At 31.7% G+C, this 16476-nt stretch overlaps 1 protein-coding gene across 1 annotated transcript in view; it reads right to left on the reverse strand.

The window, feature by feature from the left end:
• Positions 1 to 1588: 1588 nt before the first annotated feature.
• The window catches only part of LOC129227398 (equilibrative nucleoside transporter 1-like), a 35196-nt gene continuing 20308 nt past the window's right edge, over positions 1589 to 16476 (reverse strand). Inside the window, 4 exon segments of the mRNA XM_054861949.1 lie at positions 1589 to 2767; positions 7111 to 7310; positions 11694 to 11729; positions 11731 to 11780. Coding sequence (XP_054717924.1) covers positions 2656 to 2767; positions 7111 to 7310; positions 11694 to 11729; positions 11731 to 11780 — 398 coding nt within the window. The 3' untranslated portion in view covers positions 1589 to 2655.

Here is a 16476-nt window from a genome sequence, read left to right on the forward strand (position 1 = left end):
GGGAGAATGTTGAGAGATTCCTCGTTATAATAATTTTATTGTATTTTACTAGTGAAATGCGTAATTGAAATTGTTTTATTTAGTTTTTGTTTTCTGAGAGCTGGCAACAAAATATCTTTAGAATGTGCGTGCGATAAGAGTTTTGGTGATTAGAGTTGAAAAATGTGAGTTTGGATGGCGTATTTTGAGTATTGAGAAGCGAGAAACACTTGAGAGATTTTATAAAATGAAATAGTGAGTTATTGAGTTTCATTTTGAGTTATTGAGTTTTATTTTCGAGTTTTGAGCATTAGTTAGGCAAAGTTGCCATGAAATTATGTATTGTGTAAATATTTTCTTGTTATGTGCTGTGTCCTGTGAATAAATGTATTTGTGCGATATGTGTTACGAGTGTACTGATTCGAAGTCCGATTAGAGTTTTTCGGACAGTGTTCAATTGAGGAGGAATTGAATACAGAACACCCCTCCCCCACGATTTAATATATATTCTTTAATAATATACATTATAACTGTGTATGATTTCTGAAGTTTGACCGATATTCTGGATTTACTATTTCACGATGCCGCCTGTTCAATTTGAAGTTAGGGTTATATTAATTAGCAGGCTTCAAAAAAAGGAGGAGGTTCTGAACTCGTCGGATTAGTTTTTTCTTTGAACAATGTTCCATAAATACTCAAAGACACCTGTACCCAGGGGTGCGCACAGGGAGGGGGAGGGACACCTGTTGACCCGGGCCCTAACGTAACTGAATAAGTTTAGTTTTAAAGACTAATTTTGCATATTAAAAATTAAGAGATCGTATATAATTAGTTAGGTTATTTAAAATAATTCATCGTATAGTAATTTAAATCTGTTTATTTTATAATTCGGTGTTTAGTTTAGTTGATTTTTGTACTGGAATTGTAAAATAAATTTCATTTCTATGTTTGGGTAGGAAATAGAATGTAAGTGTAATCATTCTTTGCTTTTTAGTTCCTGGGAATTTTTTGAAGGCTTTTTTTTTTTTTTTTTTTTGTATTTAAAAGTAATTTTATTTTTATTAGCATTTGGAGCTAATGTAAGGTGGCTCAAATAAGATTTCAATGTTTTCTAATCTAAAATCTTCATAATTATTTGAAAAAAGAATTGCAATCAATTTTATAACTTGAATTTTTTCTAGAAATACTCAATTTTTGAACCTAAATAAGCTTAAAAAAGTATTGTTGGAGTAAAATAAAAAGTTACTATAGAGACAAAAATTCCAATGTGAAAAGGAAAAGAAATATGACTTAATTGGATATTGATTTCAATATGTACTAAAACTGAAAATATAAAGCACACATAGGGCACATTAAAAGTTTTAAACCATGTTATCTTTAAGTGTGTGTCTCTAGTTAAAAGTGTAAGGGAATGAAAACTAAATGTGTGTTCATGGTATATGTGTGTATATATATATATGTGTGTGTGTGTGTGTGTACTTGTACAACATCTCAATGTCTCGAAACTCGCTGGAAGAGTAAAAAATGTTTGAGCAATCATGGTTTTGAAAAAACTACACTAGTATCTCTCGCAATAACCATCTGAACTCTGCTTTGCACTAAGTTTCTTATGTATAAGTTTCTTATTCAAATTGAAGCAAAATGTATCTTGCTGAGCTACTATTATAACTGAAAAACAATTAATATAACTGACTGCTGATACTACTCATGAAATAAATAATTTAATTTTTGCCTTCAAGGACATGTATTTATAAATCTTACTTTTTTTTTTGCATACAGCTAATTATACAAATATTCTGTACAGTTAAAAATTTGCATGTAAATGATTTTTCCCCTCCAAAAAATTTCTGATATGATATACAATAATATTCTTTCAATCACTAAAAATATTAAATAAAAGCATAATTTTAAAAATGGATTTCAAAAACAAACTTGAAATTTACACCAATAATAATCATATATACAATAGTGAAAATCTTAGATCAAGTACGCTTTAACATCACCAACAGCGGAATTCGCTCCTTAGCAAGCAAGATATCATTTCCCTGTTGGAACAGCTAAAATTCAGCAATTTTATTTATAATTTGGCAATAATATTTGGAAACATTTGACAAGCAGAGAAGTGCTTTGTTATAACAAGGCTGAGCTAATCCAATAAATGACCTGTTTTGCTGGCCGGGCATCCAGAAGAGGAAATTTGGTGGTCCGTTTTCAGTTCAAGCCAGCATGACCAATAAAATGCATGTTTTATTCTGCTAAGGGTTTTGCATAAAGTCAACTTAAACTATTAGGAATTAATTACATAATATAGGCTAACTAGCAAGTCAATCTGAATTAGATTTAACAACATAGTACAGTGATGCAACTTTATATGACCGAAGAAGATTAGCACCAGTCATACTGTGACTGGTGAGAAGAGAAAACAAATTATAATCCCTTAAAAAAAAAGCTCATATAAATATCAAGCTAATATGAGATAAAATGCTCCAAAAATTTCTGCACTTAGAAAACCCCAAAAAAATCAAAAATGAAGAAAAAAAAGACTTTTTATGTGGATGAGGGTTTTTAAAACATTGCCTACTTTTAATTTCTCTTGGAAAACTTCCACAGGCAATTTCTACAGCAAATGGAAATGAATTGTCTTGTGTAAATATATACAAAATTCAAAAATAAACCTCATATAATGTTTATAAAAAGGCATGAAGATAAAGCTCCCAGCATTAATCCAGCTCCAAGAAAAGTTGACAAGATGGTACCAGCCATTTCTTGCAATAAAGGATTAACAGATCTAAAATAAATAAGGGAGAATGTTATCTTTAGTCTAATGAAGTCCTGTAATGCAATTAATCAAACAGTCAATTCATTCTCATTACCTTTTGGATGAATGTTAGAAATGTAAATTCCAATTTGTTGAGAAAATACTGAATTAAATTTTTTTTAAAAAAAGTGTGTGAGAAGCTAAAATTATATATATTTTTTTAATACAGGGAAATTATTGACCCCCCCCCCCCCTTAAAATGCGGGGTCTGTTTAATAAGTCTCGGGACTGGTTCCAAAATCAAAATTTAATGCAGATATCATTATAATTACTTAATAATCTTCAAAATACATTCCTCCTGCACTAAAACACTTAGTTCCTTTTGTCAAAAGCTTGCTGGAAGTTGGTTTCTGGAATACTGTTGAGAACCTTTGTCCCTTTGTCGTCCCCTTTTGAGCCACCTTGCTGGAGTCAAACTGATGTGCTTTGAGCTCCTTAGTTACAATGGTGTGAACGTTTCCAATTGAAAAGCCAGTCCACGATAATTTTAAGAGAAGAAAAAAATTTTTAGTAGCATTTTTTTTCTTCATTAAGGTTTCACTTCCTGCTCTTAGTAGTAGTGATGTGCCGAATCGTTAAAAAAGAAGATACAGATCTGGATCATTAGTGTCAAGATCCGCGGATACGTATACGGACCTCAAAAATTCTTTACACAATTCAACTATCCAAGTGTAAAATTTGTTACGGAAGGTATTCCTGTCAGGGTATTGGCACTGTTTCTTCAAAAAATGTCATTTACGTCGAAAATATAATCAAGACTATGATTTACTTTTTAAAGAAATCTCCATTAAAATTGAGGAAGAGTTGGAAGGAAAGGTCAGCGCTGCATTAATGCTTCAATAGAATGTGAAAAAAATTTTCTAGCCTGCTCGGTAGATGTAGGATACAGGAGCAAGAGTAAAGCTGCTACTGGACAGGCTAGAAATAATTTTTTTGATTTTATTTCAGCATAAATGCAGCGCTGACCCATTCCACCCAACTTACTCCGACCGACGAAATAAGAGCCAGGAACACCTTGACAAACAGTAAATAGAGAATTTAGTCTCTCTCTCTCTCTCTCTTTTTTTTTTTTTTTTTTGAAGGATGCCGAGAAAAACCAAAATGAAGAATAACACAAACCTCAAATCAATAACAAAAACTAATATTAAATTTAAAAAATTTTTAAAAAAATGTCCCAGAGAGCCGACCTCATATTAAGATGAATTTCTCGGGTCAGAACGCACATTGTCAACAAATATGAACTGACAGCAGATAGAAATTTTAAATCATTGAGCTCTTTCTCCTTATTTTCCGACTATGAAATCGCTACCAATCACGCGTATAAAGGCTTAGAATTGCATTTAAAATTTACTTAACAAGATTATAGCTCCTACTGTACATAACTTAAGTTCCAAACAAATATCAAACGCAGAAAACTTAATTCTTTCAATTAGGGCCAATATTTTTAACGTACAGATAAGTTTTTAACACCATAATTGTGAAAAACATTAAGTCGGTTTTAGTTAATATCCCCAGTAATTAAAGTTCTACAAAAACGAGGCCAAGCTAAGACAAGGTTCATACTCTTCCAGACAAAATGAATTTCAGGAGTTTTCAGGAGTCAAAAGCAAAATTTCCAGGAGTAATAACACGAGCGGTTTTTACAAGAAAATTAGTTTCAGTAACATTGAATCTACTTTGCCGTCAAATTTTTAATCAATTAGTAATTTTTTTTTCACACTATTCAATTAAAAAAAATTAAAAATTGGATCCAAAATATTTGAAAATAACAGGAATACACAAAATATTAGATACATCGGCATATTATTAGTACTAAATATACTACAAAAGAGCAATAGCACTACTAATTAGCAATATAGAAAATATGCTTAATAGCTGTTGCTGTTAACACAAAAACTAGCACATGCTCTTGGTTTGTTCTCTAGTGGCAGTTCAATCAACAGGGGTCGATCCAGGTTTTATTTTTTGGGTCCCCATTTCGTGAAAAAGCAAAATATTTTTGTGAAATTTCGTTATTTTTGTGAAAAAGCAAAATATTTTTGTGAATTTTCTTTATTTTTGTAAAAAAGACCTTCTCGTGATTTTTTTCTTGGAAAAGATTATATTAAAGCATTTTTAGCTGTCGTATCGTTATAGAAAAGCCCTAGACAGGTTTCAGGGGTGATTGCAAGTTCTTGAAGAATACCTGAAAGCTGTCAAGAGAAAATGCGCTGGGGGAGGGGGGAAGTAAGACCCTTAACATTTTATTCGTAATTTGACACATACATTACATTTATTGCTTTTTACAAATATACATATGCAAGGCACACTTTCTTAAGGTGAAAGTCTCACAACAGATTCCTGTTTGTCCCTCTCAAATACTTTAAGAGGAATGAAAATTGCACATGCTGCTGAACGTAATGATAACTCCTAATAAATACAATATGAACAGACTCAAAGATATCACATATTTCTTAACACAGAAGTGAAATACTCATTAAAGATTCCATGTATGTGTTTGAAAAACTTAAAAGTAATTAAAACCCAAAATAATACTGCACCAGCATTCAGCGTTTAATTTTTTGACTTTTGACGTTCTTACAGAGTAGGTATTTCGTTTAAAACTTTGCAATTTAATGATGTTAATAAATATATAAGAAATTTTATTTGTTTGCCTCTTAACACAGTAAACATCAAAAATGCGAAAAATTCGTTTACCATGGCCGATGTAAGGAAATCAAGATCTTCAAAACAAATAAAAATATAAAAACAGCATGTAAAATAATTTTATTTTAAGTAAAGTTATTTTAGAATTGGATTTTGAAACTCAACACAAATTAATACTAAATATATATTGCGTAATCAAAGTAAAATTTAGGATTTTCCTGAAAACAAGCTACCAATCACAAGTGTCCCTCTCCCATCCCCCCTCTGACGCTCTCAAGCAAAAGCACCTCACGCAGCAAGCAAAAAGATAAGATGGGGGAAGGTGGAAGAGGCTCCCGCGTAGATGCGTACACATTTGCGGTTAAAAAATATTGTGAAAAGGCTGCCTTTTTAAAAAATTTTGTGAAGGGGCTGCTTTTACGTCGTGGAATTTTGTGAATGGGGCCGCTTCTGCGATGCGGAATTTTGTGAATGGGGCCGCTTTTGCCATGCGGAATTTTGTGAAGGGGCTGCTTTTACGTCGCAGAATTTTGTGAATGGGCCCGCTTTTGCGATGGGGAATTTTGTGAATGGGGCCGCTTCTGCGATGCGGAATTTTGTGAATGGGGCCGCTTTTGCCATGCGGAATTTTGTGAAGGGGCTGCTTTTACGTCGCAGAATTTTGTGAATGGGCCCGCTTTTGCGATGAGGAATTTTGTGAATGGGGCCGCTTCTGCGATGCGGAATTTTGTGAATGGGGCCGCTTTTGCCATGCGGAATTTTGTGAAGGGGCCGCAAAGCGGCCCCAATTTGGCGCTGGATCGACCCCTGATCAGTAACCGTAATGGGCATGTTTGAAAAGCGTAACAGGTCAGTCGATTTGAACACACCTCTTGTCTTTACAAAAAGCACTGAGTGATCTGTATAATAGGAGAATTCTGATTGGTTTCCAGTGATTCAATATGGCTGCCTAAACGGAGATGATACGGAATTAAAATTAGCGACTGTTGTTGAAAATTATTTTCAGGAGGAGAGGAGAAAAATCAGGAGGTCAAAACAAAAATTAAGGAGTTTTAAGGGCCCTTAGAAGAAAAAATTAAATTTCAGGAGTTTTTCAGGAGGCGTACGAACTCTGCTAAGAACATTTTCGATCAAGTCACCTTTTGAATGGAAAAAAAAATATCAAAATCGGTTCATCTGTTTAGGAGCTATGATGCCAGAAATAGACACACAGATACACACTTATAAAACTTATTACCCCTTCCTTTTTGCGTTGGGGATGGGGTGCAAATCGACTTCGGAAATGATACATTGTGATTTAAATAGGGAATAAAACCTAGGAATTGAAGTTTCTTTTATTCAAATATTTAGGAATTTTTATAATAGAAAAGATCCTTCAAAAAAGTAACGAATACGGATACAGATCTTTATTTTCCCTAGGATATCCACGGATACGGATATCCGGAACATCACTACTTAGTAGTAAGCTTTTCACACCAATTACTCCAAAAGCTAGTCGTTACTTAATAAATATATAGTCAAAATGCAAATGCAAAACTTCTTTCTAAAAATGTATGCCTTTAGAATTCAAAAAATTTAATTTTCATATTGTTAATTTTTAAACAAAAATGTATAAGGATAACTTAATATTTGTGTATTTCATTTATATATAAACTTAAAGTACTTACTTTATTCCTATCATCATGGCAACAGCAATTAAATAACCATTAGAAAATCCAAGTAAAGTAATAAATATGATGTAGTAAATGTCATCAGAAAATATTACAGGCAAATAATGTCTGGGATGGGCATTACATAGCATAAATAATGGAATGAAGATGATTCGCATGGAAGATAGGGTCAACAAATGCATTCGGTGGGTTGATGGCTGGAAGTTTGAAAAGTAAATATTAGTCAGTTTTAATAATATATTCTTCATCTATTGCATAGGATGTGTTTATTTTACTGACTTTAAATAAAGATCTTTATTGAAAGATTTCTAGACGGACAGTTTACATATTTATGCACTAAGAAAACATCAAACTGTGATGTTAAAATTACAAAACACATGTAATTATGTAACCTTAAAAAAAATCTTTTCATGACAAAGAGGGAAGTAGGGGATTGTGGGGCAAAAGTGAGATGGGGTAATATTTTAACCAGGGTTGGATCATGATATTTTCGAAAATATCCCATATTTTGATGTATGTCGGATATTTTGATATATATCCGATATTTTCAAGCAGCACAAATAAAAAACGTCAAAATAGTGAATGCATTCTTGAATCACTCTTTATTTTCTTATACAATAAAACTTATGACGTAGACTACCTGTCTCAGTGGATCACCTCTTTAAGTTGACCACTAAAGTAGTGGTCAACTTAAACCAGGGCATAGTTTAATGGGGTTTTTTTTTTTGGGAAATTGCCCACACAGTCAAATAAAATTTGCCCCACATCAAATAAAATTGCCCACCTACATTTTCCTAAATTTTTCCATCGGTTATGTGCATCTATATATTTTTATTTTTCTGTAAAAAAATGGAAGCGTGACCCCTAACCATTTGTACAAGCAAAAGTTTTTTTAATAAATAAAACTATAAACAATAAACAAAAGATTGAATATTGCTCTCAATGGCTGTGGGACGGCCTATTTCAACCCGCGGCTATCCGTTATAAAATTTCTGCAAATTAAAAACCGAAGAGAAGGAAAACCAGAAGCTGAACTTTACAAAGAGAGGTTTTATATGAAATCTTTTTTTGAAAAAGACAATGTTATTTGAATTTGGTTGTATTAAAATGAAAATGAATAGTTGTATTACAATGAATGAAATTAAAAAAATTCAAAAACTCAGTGACCATTTGAACTATTTTAAACGCTGAGTCATAGCGTTTATGTTCTTTACACTCTTTTCCTATCGAACAAAACGACCATTAGCAATAATTTCCCTTAATTCCAATTTTCACACCCCAACTCTTTTTTGATGATTATTCAACTAACATAAACTGCACATTTACAATCCTCCCCCCCCCCTTCTGAGGAAGTTGGAGTTGCCCACACAGTCAAATTTCCTTAAAATATGCCCTGTAGTGCGCCGCAAGTGGTCAACTTATGCAGGTTTCACTGTACTATTATTATTACAATATGCAGACTTAAAATTAAGGTTTCTTTCATTATTTATATCTAATATTTCATTTTACATTTTTATTAACTTTAATAAGAGTTAATTTAGCATTAGCTGCTTTACTCATTTTTTTTTTCTGTTAGCTACTTTTACACAGTTATATGGCTTAAAAATAAAAAATGCATTAGGCAGTGCAGTCATTAGACATTTTCTTTTTTTCTGACCAACGTTAATATTTAATAACACACTTTTAATAAATGAAATAAAATTGTTATGTTACAAATAATTTTGTGAATATGAAATGAAAAGGAACATTATATTATTTTGTTATATTAATGATAAATTAATGCATCACAAAAATATAATACATAACTTTTTGCTCATTATTAATAACAAACGAACAGTATTACTATGATTAATATAATTTTTACATTGAAAATACCGTAGTAAAAAAAATAAATATCAAAATATCATGATATTTTCAAAATAGATATAGGATATATATTGTGACATATATTGTTAGAATTATTTAATTTGATTGTTTTTTCTTACGTACATTTGAAAGTTAACACATTTGCATATTCTTTCTTATATATTTAAAGTGAAAAGTATCACTGTAAACCGTGAACTGTAAAATTCTGAATTATGCAAATGTTCCATACTTATAAGGTAAGGAAACTAGATGTGTTTTTTTAGAAGGTTATGCCGTTAATTTTGTTAGCTACAAAGCTCGTAGCCATGAAATTCATGTTGTACATTATAACATCCTCAATAAAAGATTTGCTATTAAATAAGTGTCTTCTGATCTCAACAGACGGAAATTGTTATTTAGTTATCATGGTGGATGTAAGTTATAAACGCTATTAGCGGTAATATATTCTACATATATCATGATATATATCAACTGATATATATCGGCGAACATTGATTTTAACTATGTAGTAACACATGTAATCTATTCCAGTCAGCAAAAATTGCTTCTGAAAATCGAAGAATATGATAATACAAGCAATTTTTTAAAATTGAGACGTATATTGCAATATTTTGTTGTAAATCAAAAATTGTTTTTGCTATTATTAAATGGTAAAATTCTTGTTAACATTTTGATTAGAAATTCGGACCTACTAATACTCGGTGCAGTATTTAATTTGCTACTATTAAGCTCTTTTGTACTTTAAATACTTTTTGCAATTAGTCAAGCGCATGCAGGGCAAAGTGAAATATAGTTCATTTTATTTATTCACTAGCTGCGTTGCCAGGCTTCACCCAGTCAATTTTGAAAACAAAAATTGTGTCAAGTGACGTATACTCAACAATCAGGCATAAATAAAAGAAAAAAAAATCATCATGCAAAATTTCCCCTCCAAACAATGACGACAGATATTAAAATACTTTTAAGAAATTTAAATAATAAGAGATGGATGGATTTAAAAAGCGTAACCATGGAAACACAAAATAAAATAAGTTTCAGAATTGAAAATGAGAAAGATGGAAATAATGGACTCAAAAAGCGTTACCGTGGAAACGCAAAATAAAATGGTTAAAAACTTGTATAGAGAACAGATTTTTGAACTTCATTTAATTTGCTTGTAACTTTTTTTTCTAATGGAGATAGAGGGTTAAACTTCCAACCATAGGTCGAGTTAGATCTGGAGTAAAAACGGTAGCTCTTTTCAATGGTGTCAAAAAGAAAACTGTGGGACAATTCCTTCACTTTTTATTGATAAATTTAATGAAGAAAGTAGTGCCTAAATTTCAGCTAAGCCTAAATAAATTCCAGCTAAAAACCTAAATAACTCCCGCCGCAATTAAGTTACAGCGTCGGAAAAAATTGCATAGAACGCGAAAAATTCTTCCCTTTCCAACGATATATAATATTACTAATTGCGAGTAATTTTTCACCCCCATATTCGGGAATTTATGTGAAAATTGGGCCTAAATTGGAATAAAAAAAGAACTAATCATCGAATTGTTTTCGAACTGGTTTGCAAACCTTCTCAGGACTTAAAGGAACAAATTGTGAAAATTTCAGCGAAATCGGCCGGGTAGTTCTCGAGTTTTGCGAGTTCAAACACACAGACGCTTTTCGGACACTTCATTTTATACTATGTAGAGATTCAATTATTTACTTTATTACTAACCTATTCATTCATTAATTAACTTATTTACATCCCTTCATTTAATAATTTACTTATTTATTTGTTCCATTCACTTATTTTCTTATTCATTCCCTATTTTATTTATTCATTTATTTTTCTTCGCATATTTATTGGTTTATTGTTTCATTATCTTTTCATTTATTCATTCATTCCTTTATATTCTTATTTATTTGATCAAAAATATTTTTTACAATCAAATAGAAAAGATTTCATTCAAGAAATATTTCATTGTTCACTTTGCCCCATAAAAAAGGTACTAATTTATTGAAGGTACAAATTAACTGCCAAAAATAAAAAAATAACGTTTCAATGTAAGTTTTGTAATCACATAGATTGTTCTTTTTTTATGTATTGTAATTTTCTAAACAAAATTCCAATTTGTTCATTTTGAAAAAGCTAAGCCATCTTAATTATTTTACTGTCCCCCACCCCCCTACATGGCAATATTTTTCATTATCAAGGAAAACATAATTGTTGGAATTTTGACTCATTTCTAAGACAATGGATACCATAAATTTAAAGGGGGGAAATGATAGAAGATTGAAAATTATATTTTATGTACAAATTCTAACCTATGAACATGATGCATTGTGTTAGACCATGACCCCAGTTAATTTCGCTTACGCTTATAAGCCGTGACAATTGCTGAAACTCATGCCAACAAAGAGGGCACTACAGGGAACACCTGTTTTCCCATCATGTTGCTATTGATTGGTGAATGCACAGGGTTTCTTTCAGCGCCTCTTGCAGTCAAAATGCGCAACATCCAATCAAAAATAAACCAACTTTGAAACTTGTCATTGATTGGTGGATGCACAAAGCTGATCATATATGCAACGATTTAACACAGAAAATTCATGAATTGTCAAGGCCTGAAAGCATCAGCGCCATCTAGTGAGGCCATGGTTAGACAAACAAACTTATTCATGATTTATTAACATTTACATTTCAAGTTAACATTTCACATTGTCTGCAATGAGATACTCACAATTGGCAACCATCCACCAACAGCACGGCCACAAAAAGTCACTGATATTAAACATCAGGAAGCATGTAACAGGAAGAAAAAGTTTATCTATTAAAAAAAAAAAATTAGGACACTATTAGCACAACATAAATTTCAGTGTCACATATAGTTGAACTTGCTTATAATGAGTGCAAAAGGACCACAATGATTGTTTGTTACAAGCGGGTGCTTGTATTTTTAGCCCACTCTCCCAGTAAAAGTCAGAAAAAAGAAGAAAAAAAAAGCTTAATGCATCTTAAAAATATCGCGGAAAACAAAAAAAAGTCAAAAATAAATAAAATATTTAAATAAATATCGAAAAATTAAAAATTGGAAAGTAGGGTATTGAGATGGGAAAAAATGTCTGTCGGTCTTTCTGTCTGTCCCCCCCCCCCCCAATTACTTTTGAATGAATAGTCCGATTCGAACAAACTTTTTTTTGTTCGAAAGATCTCGGCGAGGACACCTCATTCCCATATTTCACTTTTTGATTTGAACTATTTTTTGTTCAATTTTTAACAGTTCAAAAAAAGCACCTACGGGGAAATTCAAGGCAATTCCAAACTGTGAGGTGAATTTGCTTCAAACAAACTTTGCAGGAAAAAGCTTTTGATGAAAATCTTGTATATAAAATATCCTTTTGATTTGAATAATTTTCTATTCAATTTTGAACAGTTCAAATCCCTTAACATTAGCGCCTACGGGGAAACTGAAAGTCAATGTAGATTCTGTACTTGAAGGAATATTATTTCAGACAAATATTGTAGGAAATAGCTCTTGACGCCAAATTCCAAACTACGACTCTGAGAATTTAGGGGCAAGTGACTCCGAATCCGACTCCTGTGCCCGATAATTAATCGAACTCCAACTCCCCGACTTCGACTCTGACTTCGTAGCTTTGGCAAAAATTTATATACGGAGGACAAATGACTGACTCCGATTCTTGGATATTTGTCTCTGAGTCCTTTATCCCAAAATGAGATTGACTCGGCCTCCGCAGCTATGGTTTTAACTGTGAAATAATTATTGTTGATATGACTTTTTATTTTCACGCTGAAGTTTTAATTTAGTTATTCAGTTTTCGACGAATAAACTCGAAGTCATTTATGTTTCTACATAAAGATATGCGCAGATGATTTTTCTTTTGCAATGAAAAGTATTTCTTTAAGATGACATTTTATTGTTTTTATTTATTTTGGTAAGTGCATTAATTCATTTAAAAAAACAAACAGGGGAAAAAGAAACAATTTTTTTTTTTTGATATGATGTATTTATTTTAATGAGCTTATTAATTTTAATTATTAAGCTGTTAAAGAATTTTTTTAATGGAAAAAAGTGTATTAGCTGCTTCATTTAAAAGGTGTTGCTATTTTTTTTTACACATCTAATTTTTTTTAGATGAGTGAGGAATATTTTATTCCTAGAAATTAGCTTAAAATATTTAAAATATATGTTTGAAACAATTTGCAATTTTTGCTATTTTTGAGAATATTGATCATTGTACTAGAAAGTAGTATGGGTATACGGGAAAGCAGGCTCGTATAGTTCTAGACGGAACTTCTTGTTTTACTTTTAGGCAGTGCCAAATAAGTTTATTAATTTACTTTGAGAACTGTCTTATCGTCCCTTTCTTACGTAATTATATTTCGGAGCATACTCATAGCAAGAAAAACATCGTCATGCGCAATCTGGTTCGGAAAAAGTTTGAAATTTTTCTGCATACTCAAAAAACAGAGTATGTTCAGAGTGTTTGATATTTCAACTTGAAAGTCCTTATCATTTTCACTTCTTGTTTTTTCAACTGCTTAAGCTTGAGTTTCAGCTATAATATCCTTAGAAGTAGAACACTACCATAATTTAAGAAAAAAAAATTCATCTTTTGTTCATAATGGTTTAAGACTCATCTTTAATTTTGTTAACAATTTGAATGTTCAGGGAATTTTTCTGAGAAGGCATTAGTTAAGCAGGAGAAATAGACGCCACAAAAACTTTGTGAATCACACAAATATTGTTTACTATAAACCTGGGTTTGCTCATTACAAGCAAGATATACTACGATAGCCTTAACAGCACCATCCAACTATGTTCGAAAACCTCATCACATTTGGGTTTCTCTCATATCAAGGCTCGTAATAAGTAGGGTTCGTTGATTTAAATTAGCTTGATTTAAATTGTGATTAAAATCATGATTTAAATCAAATGATTTTTTTTTACAAAGTCATTAATTGAAATGAGTTGATTTTATATTATAAAGTAATTTTGAATTTTTATAATGTGTTGCACTAAATTTAACTATACTGCATTATACAACTTTAACTTCAACTGGCAAAACTACTTAAATCCCTCTTTCTGTGTGTGTAACAAATTTTCAACTTTTGCAATATTGTTTTTACTTCAAAATTACTTCAGAACAAGATAAAAATTTGCGTTTTTCTCATACACCATGACTAATATAGTTAAGAAAAATAATTGCTCAACACATTATTTTACACTACAAATGTACAGGATGAAGAAAACCTTCATTTTAACATATTTATAAATCTTAAAAATTTATTGAATATTTAGAGAACTTATCTTAATTATAAGAATAAGCTGAATGGATTCATTAGTTCAGATTGCTTTATTATCAAGGTTTTTTGCCTTCTTTATCCCAATTGAACAAATGAATCCATTTCAGAACTTTTGTAGACTCTAAGCTGATAAACAGCCAAATTAAAAAAAAGATCTATAAATTAAGAAAATTAAAAGTTTAGGAAATAGTGGTACCACTGTTTCCCAGAATTATATTTGAAAAAATTGTGGTTGAAGCTGGGGGGGGGGGGGCGTGTAAATGTTAAATTTAGTTTGAATCATGCTTCATATTAAAAGCAGTCTACTTATACCTATTATAAAAAAATAGCCACAGCTATGAAATGAAAATAATTAAAAAGCTGCTTTTTCATTAGTTGTATAAAACATATTAAGTTTATAAATGTAAAGTAATAAATATCTACAAATGTTTGAAGATTTTAAAGAAATCTGATTTAATTTTTTTTTTTTTTTTTAAATCACAAACCCTGGTTGTAAGCTAGTTCAACTGTATATACATTAATATGCATGCAAGGATAAAACCAGTATAAGTGCAATAGGTTAAAACTGTTTCAGTTCATTTGAACCATCATTAATTACAACACAAAGTCATTAGGTGTACAACACACATAAATTGTGTAAATCAAAGAAAAAAATCACTTATTAGCCGTACAAGAATTAATGATTCAAGCTAATAAAAAACTACTTAACAAACACATAAACAATAAACTTAATCTAGCAGAAAACAGTATTAAACAAATTTGATAATAGATTTGAATATGAAATAATGATCATTCTTTAAAATAAAACTAAGGATTCGGACATTTAACTGCATTTGAATTCACAAAAAATAAAAACCAATAGAAAAATATATATCAAGAAATGATTGTAACAGCAAGTGAATGGGTGTTCTTGTATCTAGAAATATTCTGAGGGTAAAACTTGCCTTTAAAATTTATAAATTTACACAATTTGAAAATAAATTATATGTTATTACAAGAAATTGTAGCAAAATGGGTACGGGCGGGGTAGCGTCAAGTCTCTGAATCACTTCAAAAGATGAAGATATGGCGGGGGGGAGGGGGGGGCTAAAAACCGCCATCTTGTTGTACGCTTGCGTCTTCCTAACGTGAACCTTGGTTACACTCATATTATGAAGGGCTTATACAGAAAAGAACCATCAGATTATGTGTGTGTGCGGAGGAGGGGGGGGGGGGGACAAGAGCTAACTAAATCATATGAACTGAAGTATTGCTGGATTGTTGGCACGGCTCATATCCAAAAATTTACAATGTGGCTCTTGAGCAGAAAAGGTTGGAGACCATGGGCGCCCATATGCAAAATTTTCAAGGGGGGCTCAGATATTTTCCCCATGGTTTAGCACGATATTTTCCCCCATAGAAATCGATTTCAGTACAGATTAGAGTGTTTAAAGTTTGACATTTTTAATAAATTATTCATTAATGGCTGGAACAGAAATGTTTTTACATTTTTGCAAAGAAAAAAGTATTAAAAGCAAGAAACTTCTAATATATAAGGGGGGGGGGGGCTTGGGCCTCCCCTTACCCCCTTATATGGGCGCCCTTGTTGGTGACCCCTGCAGTAGATTAAACTAGGAAAAGAGTAGCTCTGTTATCGTATAAACTGTATTGTAAAAACTATTGTATAAACTATTGCAAATGGTATTTATGCATTCATTCAAGAAAATCATTTGAAATTAAGGTACTCTAAAAGGTAGTGAAACATTTTGATGCTCGAGATTTTGGCACAATTACCAAATTTTGGGCAGTTCTTTCATTCTCTCTGGCAAAGCTGAAAAAATTTAGCACTCTGAATAAATATACTGCAAGTAGGAACCATACTACAGTAAGCCCGAACCTACCGAACTATAATGATGTCGCTAGTTATCTAGTGAACAAGAGCGGGAGTTCAAACCTGAGTGAAACTGTTTGCAGCTCCTGGGGGCTGGTGAGTGATAGCTTGAAGGAGGGGGGGGGGGCACTAAAGATGGAAATGGTTTGAAAAACAGAAAAGGGGGCTATTCCCCCCCCCCCCCTCTGTTTTTCTGAAGAGGTTTACTTTCACCAGGCAAAAATTGACAGTTCGAATATTCCAAGCACAAAATTATGCATTCAGAAATTTATAATACTTACATAACAATGTTTTTTCTTTTTAATTTTTTTTTTCTATTTAATAT

Source organism: Uloborus diversus, chromosome 8, assembly GCF_026930045.1.
Source record: "Uloborus diversus isolate 005 chromosome 8, Udiv.v.3.1, whole genome shotgun sequence".
Classification (NCBI taxonomy): Eukaryota; Metazoa; Arthropoda; class Arachnida; order Araneae; family Uloboridae; genus Uloborus; species Uloborus diversus.